A 22,574-nucleotide genomic window follows, 5' to 3' on the forward strand; every position below is an offset into this window, starting at 1 on the left:
ATTTTTTTTAGTATGTTCTAACAAGTTGAAGTCAGATTTACAGTCAAGCAGGTGCATGCTTTGGGGGAAAAGGATTAGCCTACTTAAGTTCCATTAAAGATGGAATAATGGAAATAAAAACTGCTTCAGGCTTCCAGGCAAGTGCTACTGCAGTGCCAGTGTCAGAGGAAGCAACTCTACTGAAATTTGTTCATTCACAGGGTGGCAAATCAGAATTAAAGTGTGACCTAAACTTCACATTTGGAGTTGACTTCTTGGCCACAACAGCTACGAAGAGTCTGGTACAAAAAAGGGCTGCAGTGGGGAAAACAGGAATGCCAAGCATAAAAGCATCTCTCAGAGGTAGGAAAAAGAAGTCATTCACATGTTCTGATAAAATTAAAAAAGAAACAAAATTGTCATTGCCCCCACATACAGAATACACATCACCCAGCATCACTGAATAAATGCTTAGAAAGGGCAGTATTATCCAAAGAAAAAAGGATTTTGAAATCCAACACAATCCTACGCCATATTTCCTGATTTATTACTGCCCTGATAATTCAGCAACAATTCACTTTATCTAAAATACTTTTTATTCTTAACAATATTTTAATTTTTTAAGAACTCTTTTTTTTTTAGCCAGAACAGAAATCTCTTTTCCGTCTCCAGTATTTTGGGCATTAAAAGTTCAAAGATACTCCTAAATCACAACAAAAGGAGGTGAACACAATGTGAACTAAAAGACTTCTCCTACATGGAAGATGGGCACATAAACACAAGCCCAGTTTTATTTATGATGTCAAGACTTATAAAATATTTCTTTTACTTGAATGGGGAAATTACTGATGGTGTCACTTCTAACTTCTCAAAATTTACTAGAAAATAATGGCCAGTTTCCCAGCTACAGAAATGGACAGCCAATTCCAGATGGAACAATTTAAAATAAAAATTGAAAACAGAGGAAAGCCCATGTTTGTGAAGATGGAGAAATTAGAGAACAGCCCTATGCTATGATTTAAGGAGAAATCTATCACTGGCCTTGTGTTTTCTATACCAGCTGCTACTTTCAAAAGCCATCTGCTTCATTTTCCTGCACACGAGTTTTTTATGCAGCTGCAGTATTTCAGAAGAAGGTTCACCCAGGCTGACAAGCAGTTCATAAAAACACCATGCTGGATTTAGATTTCTTTATTAAGAACAACAGTAAAATAATTCTGAACTTGGCAAATGCTTTCCAGTTTAGGGATTTTTTTTAAAAAAAGCTATTAGATACTGTGTCTTAAAAAGATATTTTAGGTTTAAACTTGTTTATAGCCTTATAAATTATTACATAAAATTATCAAACTTGACATTGAATTTTCAAGCATAAATGCTGTGGAAATTCTTTAGCAACAGTACTATCAAATGGTGTCTCATAAAGGGCAAATACCAATAATTAGCCACTACTGGCTTTCCCAGCTTAATGTTACCAAGAAATTTCCCACAGGATAAACTCCAATTTTTTAGGAGGACAGTTTAAAAATAAGCAATCTATTTCACTTGCTTTTCTTTCAATCTCTATGACCTACTTACACAACTTAGTTCTTTTTAATTTCTATTTTTTTCCCAAATTTGCACTTCTTTGAACACTGCATTTAAACAACCCTTCAGTGACTAAGTTCCCAATGAAGAGTTAAGACCATACCCAAAAAGAATCATCCCAACATAGGAGATATTTACATAAGCAACCAAACAAAGCAAATGTCTTCTGTTCTCCATTCAGTACATAGAACACAAACAGTAATTACAATCGTTTAATGAAGCATGAAAACAAAGATTTATAATACATCATTTTTTCTTATCCATTTGTTCTACACATTTATTTTTAGCTGGTGCTTTTATATATTGGGAAATTATGTACTTCCACTTAGTTGGTGAAATTTATATTAAAAAAATACAACCTGTCTCTTAATTGTCCTGTATATGCAATAATTTATTTATTCTCAGTAATTTCTTTGGATTTATTTTTAACAGCTCATGTGTGTTCTAGCACCTACTTTTAAACATTCAAGTTTCTAACTCTGGAAGGTAATTTGGTGTTAGGTTTTGTATGTTATAGTTCACCCTCAGCCACCACAGAATTCAATCAGGATCAATCAGGACCTCTGTTTTAAACCAACACACAGCACTTCTGGTGACACCCATCCCACCAAAATCCACAGAAATTATTCCTGCCATTTACTAGTTCCAGCTTCTCTAATGAAAGACCAGAATATCTCAATATATCCATGAGAAAAGCTGATCTTCAGCAACCACTTTTGTGACCAGGACAAAAATCCAAGCATACAGCTCATTTATTTTCCCCAAATTTCCCATTGAAAATGAAGAACATTGCTCTGCTCTGCACCTACAACACACAATTCCACCTCAGTCCATGACACAACTCTTCTGTGCATCCCATCCACAAAAAGAATGATCTCAGATATTCTCTGCTACTGCTATGAAATGCATAATTTGGGAAATGCATAATTCTCTGCTTTCAGCTGTATTGCTCCTTGTATTGTTAAACACACCACAGCATCACTGTAGGACAGACACATGATTGGGTTAATGTGGAACAGCCACCCAATATAAATTCTGGTATCTGTAAGGACCAAACTGCTTCTCCATCCTGGTTTTCCAGGTTTATGTAGGACACCAAATTTTCATCACTACAAAATCAGCTTGGAAGAGCAGGGTCCCAACCCTCACTACTACAGCTTCAGAAATCTGATGCAGCATTAACCCTGAAAGATTTGTGCCTCATCTGCTGTGAGTGAAGCTCCATATGCACAAAAGCCCAATGTCTGCTTTTAATGTCATCAGTATTTTTAGGAGCCACCTTAATGATCATAATGGTAGTTTTTAAAACACACAGGAGGGAAACACATATGTGTTCCCACCCCTATTTACCCATCTGATAGTATTAAATTTGCTATAGGAGATAAGTCAATATTAGGGAAAATTAGGGCTTTGGCCTGATCTAGGGGAGTTAAAAGCCCAGATCCAGTATCAGGATAACATTCATCTGCCATCTGCCCTCAGCTGCTCCTCCTCTTCGTGTCCCAAGGTCACAGTCTCTATATTATCTAGGGCTGATCTTTGACATCTCTAACTAATTTTGGAAGCTCCTCTGTTAATAATAAGGGCATTAGAGATGGGCTGGAGGGAAACCAACTTGTGACAAGGCATTGTTATGGGCAGAGCAGCTAAAAATGGTGCCGTCTGTCCGGGCAGGCTGAGCTCCAGATGTCACCGCAGAGACGCGGCTGCCTCGCAGCACAAAGTAGGGCTGGACTCTTGGGAGCCATGCAGAACTCAACCCACTGAACAAGCCTTGCTCCCACCTCATGTTATACTTCTCCTTTCCAACAGAGAGTTTCCAGATCAAGAGAGTCCTAGCATCAAGGTAAATCAACTTTTCTGTGGGTTGCTTTTTGTTGTTATTCACAATTTAACCTGCTAATTGCAGTCACGTTTTGTTCCAGACTACTAAAGAGACATTTCCACACATCAGTCCATAGAAACCTGGCTCTAGAAGTTGAAATCTATCAGGCTGAATTATGAGCTATTTGAGAAAAGCCCACAAGGAAGATTTTTCACTGTTCTGGCTGACAGGTGGAAATTCTAAATCAAAGCAACCCCTTCCCTTTGGCCTGGGCTTGGCTGAGCAGTTAGGAGGTGTTCAGGAATAAGAGGAAGTTTCACATTCCTACCACAGAGCATAAGGGAAAACAGACATTGGGCACACAACATGTGTAGCCAAAGCAGCTCCACAACTACACAAAAGCAGAGCCTAAAACAAGAATGCCAGCATAGTTTGGAGGGTGTTAATCAACTTTTACAGGAGAAAATGAATACTTTATAGGATACTGTAAACTTCAGCAACTTCAGAAACCTACCCCTGTCAAGGAAATCTCACTTTTAATTGTCTTTTCAAGCTGTAAAGAGCAGACAGGAGAGGTTCAGATTCATTTATAGTTTTATCCAAAAATATATTTTTAGTATCTTTTTAATCAGCTGCAGTTCTTCTATTGCCACCTTCCTGCAGGGCACAGTTTATGCCTCAGCCTTCATGAAAGATTTGTTGGGTTTGGGGTGTGTTTTTTTTGTTTTGTTGAGGGTTTTTTTTTGTTTTAAATAGGCTGCCAACATCAGGAACAAGGCCAGCTTTTCTCCCAATGTCCTTCATTTCCTTCAAAGCTTTTCCTGTCAAAGTCATTTGCTTTAGGTCTCCTATTTTTATTAGGGTGTAAGAGATGTTGTTATTTAATTAGGTTAAAGAGTCTAATTCCCAGCCTGCATTTCAAATTACATCTCATGCACCTAAGCCTTATAAAACTTTAATCATTAAGTTATTACAATAATTGCATGGACTTAAAATTTCCTACATGTCAGGGACAGAGTTATAAAAATAATTTAATTTGCATGATGTATTTATCTGCCACAATATAAAGAGATATTTCATTTAATGAAATACCTTTTGAGTGCTAACATAATCTTTACAGACACTACAGAGACAGAGAAAAAAAGTGCCAACTGGTCACAAGAAACTTTTTCTCCACTTTTTCAGAGGATGTTTTTTGCCTTTATTTTTCTACTAAGAAAAAGGGGTTTTTTTTTGATCTTTACTTTTCAAAAAGAGTTTTCTTATGAAAATGAACCTTGCAGTGTACTTGTCTGGTGAGGCACAGAGCCCTCATAGCACAGAATTCAGCTTATTTTTTTCAGGGCATCACTGACCTGCTCTAACTTCGAGATATTCCCCTGCTTGCAATTTCTTCTCACACAAACTTTGGTTAATTTTAAAAAGTAAATTCAAAACACAGTTCAGTCCTGTGGTCTCTTTTATTATATTAACATTTCCAGGCTAGCTCCACACTGCAGGCTAAACAAGGCAACAGAGGAAAATTCAACACTGATAAAAACAACCTTTTCTTGTTCACTGGGATCTAAAAAAAACCCTCCAAAAAGTTTCTTTAAAAGTCTTCTGTTTGAAGCACAAGGACAGCAACAATGGAACAGCTGATGCCCAAGAGCTGCCCCCACCCCCATACAGATGCTTACTCCCTTTTCATCAAGGGATAAACCATCTCCAATTACTGCAGGCTAACATGTTATTCAAGGATAAATGTGTGCAGGCTCTTGTCCCACAATAAAAGGAAGGCAATTCAAGCAGCTTACGTCTGATTCTCATTACATGGATGTTTTTAAAAGCTGTATTCTATCTTCATTTGAGATATGGCTTTCGTTGCTCACTCAGCTACTAAGGCAAAATAGAGGAGCCTGTCCTCTTTATTTCCACTTCCCAACAGCCATGTCACTGGAACACAGGGAAAGGAAGGCACTCACTAGGAATTTCACCAACACTTATTTAAAGCAACTGGAAATACTCCCAAAAAGGACAGGAAAACGGTGAAATCTTATTTCACTACTAAAAACGTGAGATTTTTAATTCTCCTTTTGTACCTTAATGTTCGTTTTCTCTGAAAAATGTTAATAAATCATACAAAAACCTAGATATCTTCACTAGAGATTTACAAAACAGTCAACAGAACACACACAGATGCCACTTCCTGATAAATCTTAACTTACAGTATTTTGATTCACTGTACTACACTTTCAAGGTTCTGTGGGTGGGATTAGAGCTCACTTTTGATTCAGATTTGGGTATTCAATACCATAGAACACAACTGAAGGCTGGCACATAAAACCTGTGCAGTGAGCATCTGCCAACTGTGGAGACAACCATAAATCTGGCTTTTCCTGATTTTTGAATATTTCAGCCTCACAGTTCCAACAGCACTGGGTGGGATCCAATTTGCCTAATTTGGCTGAAACTGTAAGCAGTTGGGCCCAAGGGGCATAATGCAGTCCATGCAGAATCACCACCTAAATGCTCCAGAGACTGAAAAAAGAGAGGACACCCCTGAAGTCCTGTCACCCACTACCTCTGACACCTGCCAAAGAGAGCAGCAACAAAACAAAAAGGCACAGTTCCAGCATGAGTTTGTTGATCAGAGCTCTCAAATGGGATGTGAAATGACATGACTGGAACACAGAGCTCCTCCAGTGAAGGGGAATGACCTAAAGATCAGCCTCTCCCCATCTCTGGCCTCAAAGCTGAGGCACAGCCTGACACAAGAGGCATCGTTAGTGGGACTGATTCTGATGTTATTAACGAGTTGTGTGGTTTCCCCCTGCTCCCACACAGTAATTTTAATCCCTTGCTGTACAGCTTGCAGAATGAAAGGTCTCATTAAGTGCCCTGCTTTACACTCCCAATTAAGAGCAGCTCACGCCCACCGCAGATGGCAGAACGAGCGCCGCGGCCGCGGCACCTCCAGCCACAAACACTTCTGGGCACAGGTTCTTGATCTGTTCAAGACTCTTGAAGGTGAAGAATATTCAAAACCAAAGAAAGGTCACAGCATCCTTAAAACAGTCAAGAATCAAGGAGAAAATAGTGATTTCACATATCAAGCCCAAGCTGAGAAGCCTGAAATGCAGTGATTTGCAGAGGACAGAGCACTCGCTGCAGTGAATGGGAGCAGTCATGCATGTGCACCACAAACGTGTGCCAGCTTTGGGTTTAACAGCCTGGTAATTGTGCTTTGGGTGAGCTGCATGAATAAACCCTGCCTGTTGACAGTGATTAAAGTAACATTTTGTTATCTTTACAAAATGCTCTGTACTTTTCCAGAAGATCACTTGAGGATTTAAACTTTCTTTTTCAACAATACTGTGGCTTCCAATTCAGATTCAAGAAAATCATTAAAATTTCAAATTCCATGCGTGACAGAGGTAACCATGTTTCTTCTCCTTCTCCATGAACCTTTGTTGCTATACATTTTCAGTTGAAATTTAATTGAATTTGTTGCTATACATTTTTAGTAAGATAAACAATGTGTTTGGATATTACCAAGTTAGCAAAAAGGTTCCCAGTCTCATTCTGACAAGAAAATCACAGGCATCTGGTCCTCACAAAAATCTTTTTTACTCATTTGTAACATACAAGACAGCAATGTCTTTGAGTTTTACATTGAGAAAAGCCCATTTGACAACAGAGGCGCTGTTTCTGTCAGATTTTAAAAATTTTTAACTGGGTTCTAAACTCATCTCTGACAGTTGCTTCTGTGCAGAAAGCTCAGGATATCTATGTATGCATGTATGAATTCTGTACATTCTGTTGTTCTTGCCTACACACAACACGATGCATCTGACTGAGAGCAGTGGTTAAGCAAAAGATGTTAAAACGTTGCAGGGATGACACTGAGATAGGAACAGAATGTAAAAAATCATCTTTCCCTGGTTTTTTATCCCCCCCTCTGCTGTAGGCCTGGTTTATGATGCAGTGTTACTGCTTAAATTCTTCTCTTGCCTTCTTTTCATACGTCACTGCTGCTGCCTTGACACTTTACCACATAGAAGTTATTGTCCTAGTTTATCCAAGAGGACAAGTGAAATTTATGGAGCAAAGTAGAATCATGGATACAGAATGACAGCTCTGGAAAGTTCTGCACCTGATTTCCATGACAACGGAGACCCAAATACCTTAGAGCACCCCAAAACAAAGAGCAGTGACTTTTAAAGAACTGGATTCAGAAATACCTCACAATAAGGTGAAAAAGAAAGGGGAAGAGAAAATAAATGGGATTGTGTGAAGAGCAAGGAGACAAGAAACTCTGATTTTTATTTTATAACAGCACTGGGATTCAGGGCACTGTCAGATACAGGGAGCTGTCAGCTTTGCCTATCAGTCCCAATGACCTTCCAAAACCTTCTATTCTGAGCCATTTGTACCCATCTGTAATGATTTCTCCAAATTTAGTTAGAAGTTAACAAATATTCCTCTGGCATTTCAAACTCCTTGCTTTACAGAAACAGTTCCCTGAGGCAGAAATGAGAGGACACTGCAGGCTTGCCAGGTGTTGAACAGGAAAGGGATGAAGTTCAAGGAATTATTTTGGAGCTCATCACCCACTTTTGCATCATGGGAAACACAAATCTCCTGTGTTTAAAACCAGTATGAAGGAAGTTCCTTGCTGCTAAAGGAAAAACGAACATGATTTTGTTGTACAAGAACTCCTGGCAGTACTACACTAAAAAACTCACCAAAATTCAGACATTTTAGGCTGAATCCAGCATATCACACAAATCACTTAAACTAGAATGTGAAGTCCAAGGAAGCACTGCAGGAGAAGTGTCTTTTCAGAAGTCAACTTCATCATAGATCAACACAAAAATTGCATCACACAGTAAAAAAAAAATAATTAAAAGACATTTACCTAAAACAAGAATGTTGTGTGCACAATTGTGCTTGCTGGAGTTAGGGTAACCATTTTAGTCCTAACTCCCCTAAAAATACCCTCAAGTGGTTTTATTGTGAGCTTGTTGATGTAAAAGCAGATTAAAATCATTTACCTGAATAAAATTAGAATTTAGTGTTTAATTGATAGAAACTTTGACTATTACACAGTTTTAGTAATTCAGAAGAGATTTTAAACCCAAGAAAATAACCTAAGAATGTGAGTGGGAAAAGCATTTGATGGTTTGTAGTGAAATTGTCACTTACTTACACTTAAAAATAAAAATAAAGAAATTCATCAGTTTAATCAAGTGTGAATGAACTGTAAGAAGCCAGTGGAACAACAGTCAATTTTATCTGAGTTAGGACAATTATTACCTGCAGAATCACTTTGGTTTTAGAACATATTCCTCACCACTTCTCAAGCAGAAAGATGCCATGGGCTTTGTGCCCTTTCTGCCTTATATATGCAACCCTAAGTTTTTTCCATTTTTCTGCTTCTGCAGTAATATGCTACCCACATAAACAAATCCAGAGTTTTCTAAATTCAGCAAAATCAGCAAAAGACAGAGCAGAAGAACAGAACATACCTGCTGATAGAAAAAATTTAGAGTTGGTTTGTCCTCAGTGAACTGGTTTAGAAACCCTTTTGGCAAATACCGAATTCTCAATTCATATCTGAAAAGCAAGAAAAAGAGACTGTTGAGCAGAATTAAAATTAAGATTTCCTCACAACATTCTTAAAAATACAAATAAACTCAAAATAAACTTAGAAAACTAATGGACAACTTCCTTTTTGATTACTCAAGAGTACTAAACTGGAATTTCTCTGTAAAAGACATTTCACAGAGATATTTACAAAGGACCTTTGTAACAGAAGCAAACTTAGAGCCTTGCTGCCTTCTCAGAGCTTCAGAGAGGACCAAGCACCAAGACTTGGAGCAGATCAGCTCCAGATCCATGGGAAGGGAGGCCCCAGCTAGGTGAGAACAGATGAGCTGCCAGAAGCCCTGACATGACCCCTGGCAACAGCTTTTATCTCTGCTTCTCACAAGCAGGGACTTAAAACACTGATCCTGCTGCTCCAGGAGTGACAAACAGTGTCACTCACCAGGGAGCCAAAGGAACAGGGCTCTGCTCCTTCTCTCATCTATGCTCCAATATTCACCCCCGGATTTTCCATAGGTTTTGAAGGGATTTCTCTGTAAAAAGGTTCTCTGCTCCCTTATCAAGACACATGCAAAAGCTAAACAGTTTTGAACCTGACAGTCATATTTTTAAAGGTAATTCTACACTGGAAGTGAGGGAAATTGAGAATGAGCCTTGACCCACGACCTACACCAAATCTGTATCACTTCTCAAACCTTAACTTCTGCTTTCAGCCCCTAAATTTAGTAATATTTCTTGTCATAAACTTCTGCTTCCAATCCCTAAGTTTAGTATTATTGCTTGTCCTGTGGTAACAGCCTATGGTGTTTGACTCAGACTGTTTGCTTCCTCCTCTGACACATTCCTTCAATGAAAGTCTGATAATGAATGTCTCCATTCCCTGGGCTGTGCCAACACAGCATATCCTAACACACACTCTTAACAGTACTTCCCAAAGTAAGTATATTTAACAATCTGCTCATGATAAGAGCAAATATTACAACATTTCAATCAGTTGGTTTCAGCAGGACAAGAACTTCTTTTCAGCAAGTGATTTGGCTGCAATCAAGATTTAAGTGAGGATTTGGTAAAAATTTACTAGAGGTAAGTGCTGCCTAGGTTTCCACTGCAAGCAGAACTTGCAATATCCTTATTTACATTGAAAATACACTGTCCTGTTAGAAACCATTAAAATAAGAAAAGATTTGGAAATTGTAAATACATTGTATACAAACAAAGAATACTAGAATGATGTCTTGTAGTATGACAAAATATTTCATAAGTCCTGTAGACAGAAAACATGTTGTTAAATTAAAGAATGAAATGCAGGAGGCTGAGGACACCTGACAGAGTAGATTTACAGTGGATACAAGGGAGAAATATTTTACTCTAAATGTGGTGAGGCCCTGGGACAGAGAAGCTGTGGCTGCCCCACCCCTGGAAGTGTTCAAGGCCAGGTTGGATGGGGCTTGGAGCAACCTGGGATAGTGGAAGGTGTCCCTGCCCTGTCACTGGGTTGGACTCAGTGATCCTTAAATGTCCTTCTCAATCCAAACCATTCTGTGACACGAGGACACAGACACAGATAAACAAGAAAAGACTCCAAGTCACAGTTAAGACAAACTCTCACAGGTTACTCTCATATGTAAGGGAACATAGAATCACCTTCAATTGCTGATCAGCCTTTACATTTCATGATCCCCAGCAGGTAACTGGTTACTCACTAAAATTTAGGTGTCAGCCAAATTGTACCTGGAGGTGTTTATGTGTCAGGGAGAGAAGGCAGCACAAGCACACTGTCCAGAAAAGCAGAGCCTCTCCTGTTTTTTATTCTGCCATATCCACTAAAATCTACTGCTGAACACAACTGCAGAGATTGACATGGAATAAAACAAGTTTGTATAAAAGACTTCCTTCCTTTTTGAAGGGCTCTATAATCCAGTGCATTTTAGAATGACAGAATCATTAAGGTTGGAAAAGACCTTAAAGATCTTTAAGTCCAACCATCAACCCAGCACCACCACCATGCTCCCCCACTAAACAGGGTCCTCAAGTGCCAAATCCACACTTGCTCTGGAACACTTTCAAGATGGTTACTCCATTGCTTCCCTGGGCAGCCTGTTCCAGTGTTTGACAATCCCTTATATTGAGAATTTTTTTCTAATATCCAACCTAAATCTCTTCTGGAGCACAAATATGGTGAGAAACAGATGAGGAAGCAAAGGAAGGCTCAGGGGAGACCTTATCACTCTCTACAACTCCCTGACAGGAGAGTGTAGCTAGGGAGGGATCAGGCTCTTCTCCTAAGTAACAAGTGATAGGATGAGAGGAAACCATTTCAAGTTGCACCAGGAGAGGTTTAGACTGAATTATAGATCAGAAAATTGGACATTCAATATCAGAACAAATTTCTTCCTGGGCTGTCAGAGATTGGAAGAGGCTGCTTAGGAAAGTGGTGGCATCACATCCCTGGAGGGATTTAAAGGTAGGTGTGGCACTTGGGGACATGGTTTGTAGTGGCCTTGGCAGAGCTGGGTTAACTGTAGGGCTTGATGACCTTAGAGGTGTCTTCCAGCCCAAATGATTCTGTCATTCTAGGATGAAGAACACCATTACTCTCTGGGATTAAAAAAACCCCAAGAAACAAAAAAAGGAAGCCAACAAACAGAGGAGACTCAACCTCTCTCCTTTACAGGGACATATCTTCTTAACTGATCAGCCATGAAAGTGCTGCTTCTTGCAACAGGATCTCATGAGAAAATCAGGTAAGGCAAAGCAGTTCAGCTGGGACAGTGACTGTGAGTGACCTTCATTAGCTATTTATAACCTCATCTCTGCCTGTGGGAATGAAGGAGCTGACTTCCAAAGGCCAACACAAGGATGGGCTCAATTTTCAATATCCTCTACACTGACTGGCTTTGAAATGCAGCCAACTGACAAGGATGACATGTTCCTTTCTCACAAACCAGGTCTGCTCTCAGAGCAAACATCTCAGCTGATGATCACTCCCCTTATGTGTGATAAGTTATTCCTGGAAGATCACCACTGTGCTTCTGCTCTGGCCCTCCACTGGGGCTCAGAAGCACAGACACACCTCACAAAGGTGGGCATCAGTAGAGCTCACAAGTTGTGCAGTGAGTGACCCATCCACAGCAGAGTGAACACCACTGAGCAGTTCTGGGAGCTTCCCTGTCAGTAACACTACCAGGGCAGCTGGTGGAGCCAAAAGAAAAAGGTTGATCCAACCCTTAACAACTTGTGCCACTGAAAAAAATAATCTTGCCAGTCCCAATCCTGCCTCCAACAGGTTCTGATTCAGTTCACATCAACAGGAGAGTAACCAGAACAGAGAAGATGAGAACCAAAAGGGAAGGCAAAGGGGAAGTCTTGAGTGAGTTTAATGAACTCAACCAGCTCGCTGCAGGCTTATAGAAGTATTAGGGCTCACAGAAGGACAGGAAAAGGACTGGATAACTGGAAAGCAGAGAAGAGATAAGACAGAGTGCAGCAAGGAGAGGGACAGGTCTGTTATATCAACTTGGTCAACTCATTAAACCATCCCACAGGTGATCTGGCCCTGTATCTGTGCCAGGGCTTTTGTATCACAGCTACCAAAACTCACAGTCCAGGACTGCTGAGCACTGGGGTGGCTCCTACCTGTCAGAGCCACAGCATGGATGTCACCTGGTTACAGGGACCTGCTCAACCCAACTACAGAGCTAGGAGGTGTCTGCCCTGCGGGGAACAGAGTGCTCCAACACACACAACTTGTTATGTGAACTTCCTGGTATTTCTTTTGTGTGACACAAACACCAGCAAAAGGAACAGGGCTCTGGCACAGAGGGTTTTGTCAGAGGCATGAAGGAGAGCGGCTGTGCCTGCTGCTCAAGGCTCAGTATTAACACCAACCCTCATCATTTTGTGTATCTATGATTTAAGAGCCCACATCCTGCTAGCCCTGGCTCACCCAGCTGGGTGATGGATTTTACCCTAGTAACTTTTGTGTGCAACCTACTGACAATTCCTGTAACTTCTAGTACCTGGATTAGTCCAGAAGAATTCCAAGATGTAATTTCTGAACACTGAATACACAAACCTTTAATTTCGATGATAACGACAAAATAATCACGTGAGGTATTTGGTGGTTTGCTAACACTATAGGAAGCTTTTAATTTAAGAACAATTCCAAGACTACCTCCCCTTTAGCAATCTAAATATTTCTACAAGTACTGTCATATGATCTTAGACACTTTGTGTTTTGGCATTACAAATATGACAGCAGCATTTTGATTATGCACAGCAAATCTCTCTGGGTTTAAAAGGTATGTCAGGCTGCATGTATTTGATAACATACTAAATGACACTTGGAAAGGTATTGAATAATTTACACCTTATCATAGCTCTTTCATGAGCATTTTACACAATTCCTTTCCACAAGCTTCAAAACAATATCTAACTTTGGTTTTAAAACCAATTAAATGTGTTCTGCAATGTGTACCATGCAAGTCGCATTGCCTTATAAAAATGGAATTGACACTGGTACACAAGCTAACAAATTTCCACAGCATACATTATTCACATCTCACCAACCACTTGATAACACCACTAATCACAGAAAGGATTCAAGAATCTCCTCCTTTCTAAAGTGTGATTTCCCAATATTATCAATGAAAAACTTCTCGTGAGGGAAAATACCTGTGTAGTTTTCACAGAAACAATAAAATATAACATGCATAAAAGAGAATATGCAACATTCTTGAAACACAGGTTTTAGATATTCCTAAATTCTTTGAATTTGTGGAATTTGTTAAAATCGGGACCCTAAAGAGAATTTACAAACTGAATATTGCCAAATGAGACATCTGCTAGAATATAATAACTCCACTCGTGAGAAATTATTTACAATACTTCTGCAGAAGGTATGTGCATCCTTTAAAACAACCAGCAACTTCATCACAATTGTGGTTATGAGCATAAACCACAGAAAGAGATGCAGAACACCCCTGTAGTGAACAAGTAACCACATTAATCTATCCTTTGGTTTAATCTCTATTTGGTTTATTGGTATTTTACAACTCTGAGCTCCCCATTTTCTCTAGTAGACTATTGTGTCTTTCTGCAAATAAATTTAAGCTTCCTCTTGTCTTTCTACCAGGAAAGTGGACAGAGTTTCCTTCCTTCCTGTCCTGAGTGGGTATCACCAGCTTACCCTCCTAAAAAGCTAAAGAAACTTAGGTTATGCCACTTCTTTTAATCAACTAACCAGCAGCATGAAAAACCTCAGGAAATGTGCCCAGGCTATGAAAAACCCCCAAATTTCTGCAGTTATCTTTCTACTGTTCATTGCTCCTGGTTTAACTTGAGAAGATCACAGTCAGAAGGAAGGCAGATGCCACTTGCTGCTATGGGTCTCAATAAAGGAAAGTTTAACAACTGAGAGGTTTTTAAAAACAGAGGGATAAAATTATTTCTGACTGCATTTCACTCTTTTCAAATCACATTTCTCCTGCTCAGTCTATAAATAAGTACAACCAGTACTTAACAATATCCTTTTGGCTTTATTTAAATAACAAGATTCATCCTTTAAAACTACAGCCATGTGCTTATACCACAACTAGGAATACCATTCTTGTCCTAAAACTTTTAAGTATGACAAAACTTTCAGATTTCAGCACATATGACTAGGAGATCTCTGTTCCTATTTAATGCTTCCTCTAAATCCCAGGTTTCTCTTCAGTTTGCAGGAAACCCCCTATAACAATAAAAACCCCTTAAAGCAAACAAAACATTGCTCACAGCTTTTAGTGAGGAATTTGGTGAGTTTATTTCCCCCCATTCTACCAGCTCTATTCCACTACAAGATCTTAGTAAACTAAATCACAGAGTATTTTTTACAACAAGACAGGAAGACTTATATGACTGACATTTAACAGAGTTATATTCTTACTTCCATTCTTCTGGAGGGTGGGCTAGTTCAAATTTCTCTCTCACACTGGACACCCCCATGTCCAGGTGCAGCCAGTGAACTTCCTCAGACTGCAGGTGACTGAGCCGTAACCCATAGCAGGCCACATTCTTCACTTTCTGACTGTCCACAATCTTCTGAATAATGCCCTAAAACAGAGAAATACACACTCCTTACAAGCTGTAAAATACAATAATTTTAATACATATATTTTAATTTTAAATATTACCATGTAATACCCTACAAAAAATACTAAGCAGCACATAGGTAGCGACTTTATAATTGCTGAAGCTTTACCAGCACAACTTCAGAAAACATCAGTAAATATGTTCCATGCATTTTATCAGATTCAGGCCAGTATTTCCTCTATGTAAAACAGAATAACATAAAAGCCAAAATTTCAAAAGCAGGTTTGTGGATGAAAGCAAGATGCATTAGTTCAAAAAGCCCACCAGCAGTCTTTAAAAGTCACTCTCCATCAAGAACCAGAAAATCATCTTGCACTTTCATCCTCTTCAATGCCCCAACAGCCAGGATTTCATAGGTCACACCACAGCCCCTTGGTTTCCTTCCCCCTCCTCCCCTGACTTATTTGAGATTCAGCAGAGATCTCTTATAAAACCAAGCAAGAGACAATTATTTAGGAACATTCTCAAACACAACAAATGTTGCTTGCCCCGAGGTAAATTTCAGATTTGAAGATCTCTTGCCCAAGAAAGGAACCTTTTACATAAACCTGTAGCAGATTGCCATGTCAGCCATCAGAAAGGTCTGGCATGCAGTAACTAAAAATCAAAAGTGTTAGTGGAGCAGGGATGAGCAACCTTTCAGGTGCAGCACGCCAGGCTGTCCTGCTCTCATCCTGATCAGGGAGCCAGCAGGAGCTCTGCTGCCTCCTCACAATCCCGTCCAAGGGAAGGCAGCAGATCCCTGCTGCAGGAGCTCAGAGCTCAGCAGGAGCCAGGGCTGTGGCTGCTCCCAGACTCTTCTCTCAGGCATTCACAAGCCTCTGCTTCTGTGCCTGGAATGGTCTGAAAATTTCTTACTGAAAACACTCATACTGGTACACACACACACACACAGATGAATGCAGAGATGCACAAGTGATTCTTGCTCAGAATTCCAACAAAACCTCAGCACATAACCAGTGGAAGTTCTACAGGAGCCAGAGGTGACCTTCTGGAGTGAGTTAGGTGAGAGGGTTTTCTATAGGATGGTGCTGGCAGCCTGGAGAAAAGGAGGATCAGGGGAGCATTACTGCTCTCCTCAAGTCCCTGACAGGAAGGTGAAGCCAGGTGGGGGTCAGACTCTTTTCCCAGGGAAGAAGGGACAGGATGAGAGGAAATGGCCCCAAGCTGCACCAAGGGAGGTTTAGATTGGATATTAGGAACAATTTCTTCACTGAAAGGGTAAAAGCCTTGGAACTGGCTGGCCTGTGGAAGTAGTGGAGTCATCATGCCTTGAAGTGTTCAAAAACCATGTGGATGTGGCACTTGAGGACATTGTTTAGTGGTGAACTTGGTCGAGGTGCTGGGCTCATAGCTGGATCTGATGACCTAAGCAGTCTTTCCCAAACTAAATGACTCTGTGATTGCTTCCCAAAATTTATTGTTTTATACCCCAAAGAAAATGTTTAAAACCCTGATTCTGCAAATTATGCAAGCAGAAAACTAACTGCAAAAAAAGAACTAAGAAAGCACTAAATCTGAATAGAGGGGGAAGATTACACATGTAGGAGTGGAATCATGCTGTTGGTGAGGTGATATCAAGCTGTTAAATCAGCTCACACATCTCTTCAAACTGCAACCTTTAAATAATCTCTCAGAAGCAACACAGTGCACAGAGAAATGTAAAACAAAATTCTTTCAAGCCTACAGGAAGGAAACACAAGCCATGTTTAGTAAGCTCATGGAGACTGAGAAAGAAGAGGTTCCATCAAGCCCAGTAGGACCCTGTGTCCAAGAGCAGCAATGTGAGCACCCTCAGAAGCATCTTTTTAGTTCAGAGCCTACAGTGCCCCAAATTTCCCTTGTCTCCCATGCCCTGGGGTTGGACACAGGGCAAAGTGGATGGCGAGCCCAGACCTGAAGGACGATGGACAGCAGCAAAGCAAACAGGAGGCTTGCAGAGGCTGGTACTGTGTGGGAGGGAAACTTCACAACACTGTGGGCAAATCCAAGCTTTCAAGCAGCTGGCAGCACCACAGACTCACCAGCCACAGCCTGTCTCGACAGCCAGAAGGTGCCTGAGCTGCTGCGAACAAAGGTCTGATGCAAAGGAGCAGCTCCCCGCAGGCACCTCGGGAAAACAACTCAAGGAGGAAGCAGAGAGGCCACAGATGGGTGCCAGGGATGAGGCAACGCCAGGCAAGCACAAGGGAACACTTCCCCCAAGTGCTCTCCTAACCTCAGCCTATTTTTATCCCAGTGGATTTCCCAAGCCAAGCATTGTTTCTGTCATTCATCAGCCTACAGTGAAACTCTTCCAATTACTCATCCTGTCTCCTCTTAAAGCAATTCACTTTTTGCAGCCTTCCCCAGCAATTCCAAAGGTCTATTATCAGGTCAGTGAACAGGTTTTAAATCTGCATTTAATGTAAATTGTTTAAGTTTGTTTCTTGCCTGCATTTGAGGCTCTTTGTATCAGAAACTACAAAGGAGAGCAGTTGCCTGTATCCCTGGAAACACTCACCACCACCAAGTACTCTCAGAAGTGACAGAGGCATATTTAACCTCTTCTTCACCCAAAGGACAAGCTCTGCTTAGTTAGTAAAGCCTAACATTTTAGCAGGCAAGCTCTCATCCAAAGGGAATGGTGCCAGTTTTTCTCTATGCAAACAGAAGAGACTCACTCATTTTCATCCCTTCCTGCACCCTGCACAGAGCATGCAGCAAACAGCATTACATTTTTGAAATCCATCCCTCCCCCCATCTCTGACACTGCCAGTTGATAATGAAAATGGAGGTCCGTGTTCTCAGATGATAGTTATGCCTGCTGTGATAAGAAATGGCTTTGGAAAGGAAAAAATTATGGTAAAATTATCTATGACCATGAACTACTGAGACAACTGCTGCATAAGGCTCAGCTGAAAGCATTAGTGCTTACTCAGGAAAGAATCAAGATGGACATCTCAGAGCCTCTCTAGTCTTCAGGCTGGGATTTCAAAAGGACTGAAGAAGTCAGGTGGCCTAGTTCCCAGCAAAATCAAGCAAGATTTTAAGCCTTTTTTCTATCATCAATCAAATCTAAAGCCATCCCAGAATGTAAAATCAAAAATAGACATATTTTCTGATTTATGTAAGAAGGGTGAGGTATGTAGTGAGGCAGTTGTTGTCAGCCCAAGAAAATAATTAGCAACAATTAGTACATGCTGCAACTCAAGAAAAAGCACAAACACTAGGGAGACAGCAGAACAGGTGCACAGGAGGTCAAGTGCAAGTGTTGGAAAATATATTCCAACAAGCCATGTATTGTCAGGAAGGAAGAAGTGGTGCTTTATATGAAACAAACACATCGAGTGCTTCTCTTTGCTGTGGTTTAGGAAAGCTGCAAAGCTCATTCCAGGTGCTATCAACTCACAGTGAGAACCAAACACTGGAGAAATAAGGAAATGTGGTGATTTAGACACCCAAAATGGCTGGTTTGCAGTCTCTAGTAAAACATTTATTTGCTTATATAATTTTTTATTAATAAACCAGAGGAACTGAATTCTAAATCATTCAGAGCCACACATTTAGTCCCATCAGGAGAACCCAGCACAGAACAGGGAGTCTCATCCAGCCCCAGGGACTTGCCCAGCCCTGGCTGCTCTTTATAAACATTCCAAGATTAATCCCCAAGGCTTGCACTGGCACTGCAGCCAGCATCAGATCAGTGCATTTAACTCCCATCAGTAGTAAATAACATGTTCACTCTCCCAGGTCCTGGGCAAGCTCCACAGAGCCAGTGGAGACTCCTGGAGTGTCCAACAAAGCCACTGCCATCACTCCAGGATGGGTGACAGCCTCTGTGAGGAGCCCTGCCAAAGCAGCCTGATGTTCTGTGTGGCACTGATGAGAATGTTTAATCAGAAGTTTCCAGACAAACAACTTAACTGCTTAACCACTGCACAATAGCAACTACAGCATCCTGCTGAGACATGTCACCACAATCCTTCAGCTGGAAGCACAGCCAAGGAAATCTGAAATCTCTCCAGACTCTACTGCAACCAGCAGCTCAGGAAACTCCTCAGATGGATGGTTGAGTGGAAAAAACCAGGTAAGGACCATCAGTTTCATCCTGGACCTCAAACTCCTGACCTCAAATTAATACTTGTTAGAGGGCTTGACTCCAACAAAAACCTACTCCAGAATGAGATTTCACTTTGGGTACAGGGGATCCATCCCTACATGAATATAAATTCCTATGAGGAGTTCTCATGTGTCTGGGAGCAGCTCCCTACAACTGCAAGGCAGTCACACAATCATCTGCCACTTGAATGTGGTTTACTGTAATCACATTGATTTTAATTAAGTTTCTGAAGCTGACATTTACATTCTGAACATAAAATAGACTAGTACAGCTGAGCAAGAGACAGTGAGAAGCCTTCAGAGGAATGTCTTATCAATAACAGGCAAGGGATAGGTGACCTTTCATTCCCTTTACCCCAGAGAGAAGAAGAAAAAGGTAGAAACCTGGATAGCAGGTTTTCCTACAGGTAGAAACCAGGATAGCACTCATTTTTACTCATTTGTCTAAAGAAACAGATATGCATCACAGCTAATTAAAAAAACAGATTAATATTTGCCCTAAATTAGGAGAATGTGCCCAAAATTAGAATTTACAGTACAGCATATTTAGGAGAATGTTGAAAAATCAAGACAGACCAGAGAAAGGCCGAAGGGCACACAGTACCCTTGGCTCTCCCAGTATATATCAATAATACTTTGCTTCTGTAAATGAGTCAAAATGAATTGATTGCTTGTAATTTAACAAGACTGATGTGCTACTATGAATAAATTGAAGACAGAATCATATACTCCCAGTGTGACTACAAACCTAATTTCCTTATTTAGTTGGAAGGACAAAGTTTCTTGCACCAGAAAAGGTCTTTAAGTAGCAACTCTGACATAGGCACAGCGTGGTAATGTTTGTGCAGCACTTCAAATATGTCAAACACTATTTATATATCAAGTATTGTAACTCCTGATGACAGATTTATATGGGGGGCTTAAATGAAAAGCTGAACAAAAGTAAATGGCAAAGGTCTGATGAAAATTAACTTATCATTTCCATACAAGAGAACTATAGAATGTGCCCACTACACCAAAATCTGGGCTGTCCTCTGATAACACTGTGTCTGACAGTCAAAGCACAAAGCCCACGTTCCTCTATTTCTCATTCCTGTGCTTATCCAGCAAGCAGATTTGTGTATCATATGATAAACAAGACTGGAAACTGATGAGGCTGCACAAGAACTCTGCCCCTGAAGCCCAACAAGTTCATACTGAAAGCACAGCCTGCCCTGCTGGCCAGGATCCTGTCACCATTCCAGCACAGAGACACCTCAGCCCAAGCAACACATCCACCCAAATGCCTCAGAGCCTTTCACATTCAACCATGCTCACATCTGTCATCCCAGATACCTCTGCACACCCACACAGAATTCCACAAGGAACCTTCCAAGCACACACTGACAGCACTGACAGAGCAGAGCTGGTACAGCCCTGCTTTCCAGTCTTCTTGGATTAATCAGCACTTTTCTGATCCTACTGCACACTTCCCAAATTAATGCAATGCTGTTTTAAAAGCTGACAATAAATTTAGTTTTCCAGAAGCTTAACATTCAAAGGTGTGTGGGCAGCAGGGTGAGGGAGGGGATTCTGCCCCTCTGTCCCCTCTGGTGAGCCCCCACCTGCAGAGCTGCATCCAACCCTGGGGGCCCAACACAAGAAGGACATGGAGCTCTTGGAGCAGGTCCAGAGGAGGCCACCAAGACCATCAGAGAGATGGAGCAGCTCCCCCATGGAGCCAGGCTGAGAGAGCTGGGGCTGCTAAGCCTGGAGAAGAGAAGCTCCAGGGAGGACTTGGAGCCCCTTCCAGTGCCCAAAGGGGCTCCAAGAGAGCTGGAGGGGGACTTTTTGCAAGGGTATGAAGTGACAGGATACAGGCAAATGGCTTTAAATAGAAAGAGAGTAGGTTCAGGTTAGATATCATGAAGAAGTTTTTTTTACAATGAGGGGGTAAAACACTGGACCAGGCTGCCCAGGGATGTGGTGGATGCCCCATCCCCAGAAACACTCAAGGCCAGATTAGACTGGGCTCTGAGCAACCTGATCTAGTTGAGAATGTCCCTGCTCATTGCAGCAGGGCTGGAATAGGCAACCTTGAACTGTCCTTTCTAACCCAGATTTTTCTGTGATTCTATATTTCACTACTCCCTATCCTCAGATGCTCTGGCAAAGTCAAAGAGCCCCCTTGGATCCAGTTTCTGTACAGTTAAACACTGATGCAGGACGTTGACTTGAAGCCATCTACAGATCTAGATGTTTTCAGAAAAATGTCAAAGGGCTATTGAGATTAGATTTAAAATGTTATTTTGCATGTGTGTCTTATCTGAGGGTATCAAGGGTATTTTGCACAAGTAAAACAGGCATTCCAAAGCCCAAGGGTACTTTTGTCTTAGTAGGCTGATTATCACTACACCATACACCTTTTTGTTTACATTTCAAGATTTGTAATTTTGAATTCTTGCCACTTTTCTCAGGTTCTCAGAAGGGAGGCACCTACAAAATAACAATTCAACCATGCCTTGTTATCTGGTACAATTCATGCAGGCACACAGCAGCGAAAAGTAAAGAAAAAAGGTAAATCACACCCATTTTCTAGCTCTTATACTAGACCAGAAATGATTTTATACATTTTTTACACACATCTATTTGATGTTTGAATCACTGCACTCCAGTCTGCTTCTATACATCAAATAATTCCACTGCCTCAAAGCACATATATCACTGTGCACACACAGAAATGAGATTTGAATATGCAACCATTGCTGTAAAGAGCTGACTTCACCAAAAATACTAATCCAGCTTTGACTCCTGCCAGCACTAACAGTCTCTTTCCACAGAGCTTTGTGTGACCAAGCTGCTCCCCAATACTAAATCTAGTAGAAATCTATTTTAGAAAAGAAACCCAGTAGATAAAAACTCATCCAATTAATATATTTGCATCTCCTCTACAGACTGCAGTAGAAACACCAGAGCAGCTCCACCCCATGCCCATTCTCTTACAACTCTTCAAGCTTCTGGCTTGGGAGGAACTGAACAGCAATAAAGCACCATTCCCCAGTTGGGTAGCAGTGAGTTCAGGATCAGTATTGTGTAGCCCAGATCTGCTCCAGAGTAGCTACAGTAGATGTCTGGCACCTTTTGTCCAGATATTGGCTCTAAATAACACGGGTTTGAAAAAGAGGGAGACTTGGAGGTGAGTGGGTGGAATCACATCTGGAACTGAGGTTGGACTGACAAGCCTCTTGCCCTTTTTCAGAACAGGCAATATCCTTCTTGGGAAATGTTTGGAAACCAGGAATGCTGCTGAGGATGACAAGGGATGTTCATCAATAAGGCTTTAATACTCTGTCCCCTCGGTGCCAGCATAAACAGGCATTTCCTT

At 40.9% G+C, this 22,574-nt stretch overlaps 1 protein-coding gene across 7 annotated transcripts in view; it reads right to left on the reverse strand.

The window, feature by feature from the left end:
* Positions 1-22,574, reverse strand: part of PTK2 (protein tyrosine kinase 2) — a 189,659-nt gene that overhangs the window by 79,348 nt on the left and 87,737 nt on the right. For all 7 annotated transcript variants that reach the window (XM_054516825.1, XM_036378832.2, XM_036378838.2 and 4 more), the window contains 2 exons: positions 14,904-15,070; positions 8,899-8,986 (listed from right to left, as the gene is read on the reverse strand). In XM_054516825.1, the coding sequence (XP_054372800.1) occupies positions 8,899-8,986; positions 14,904-15,070 (255 nt within the window). The remainder of the gene's footprint in view (positions 1-8,898; positions 8,987-14,903; positions 15,071-22,574) is intronic.

This window comes from Molothrus ater, chromosome 1 (assembly GCF_012460135.2).
Source record: "Molothrus ater isolate BHLD 08-10-18 breed brown headed cowbird chromosome 1, BPBGC_Mater_1.1, whole genome shotgun sequence".
Classification (NCBI taxonomy): Eukaryota; Metazoa; Chordata; class Aves; order Passeriformes; family Icteridae; genus Molothrus; species Molothrus ater.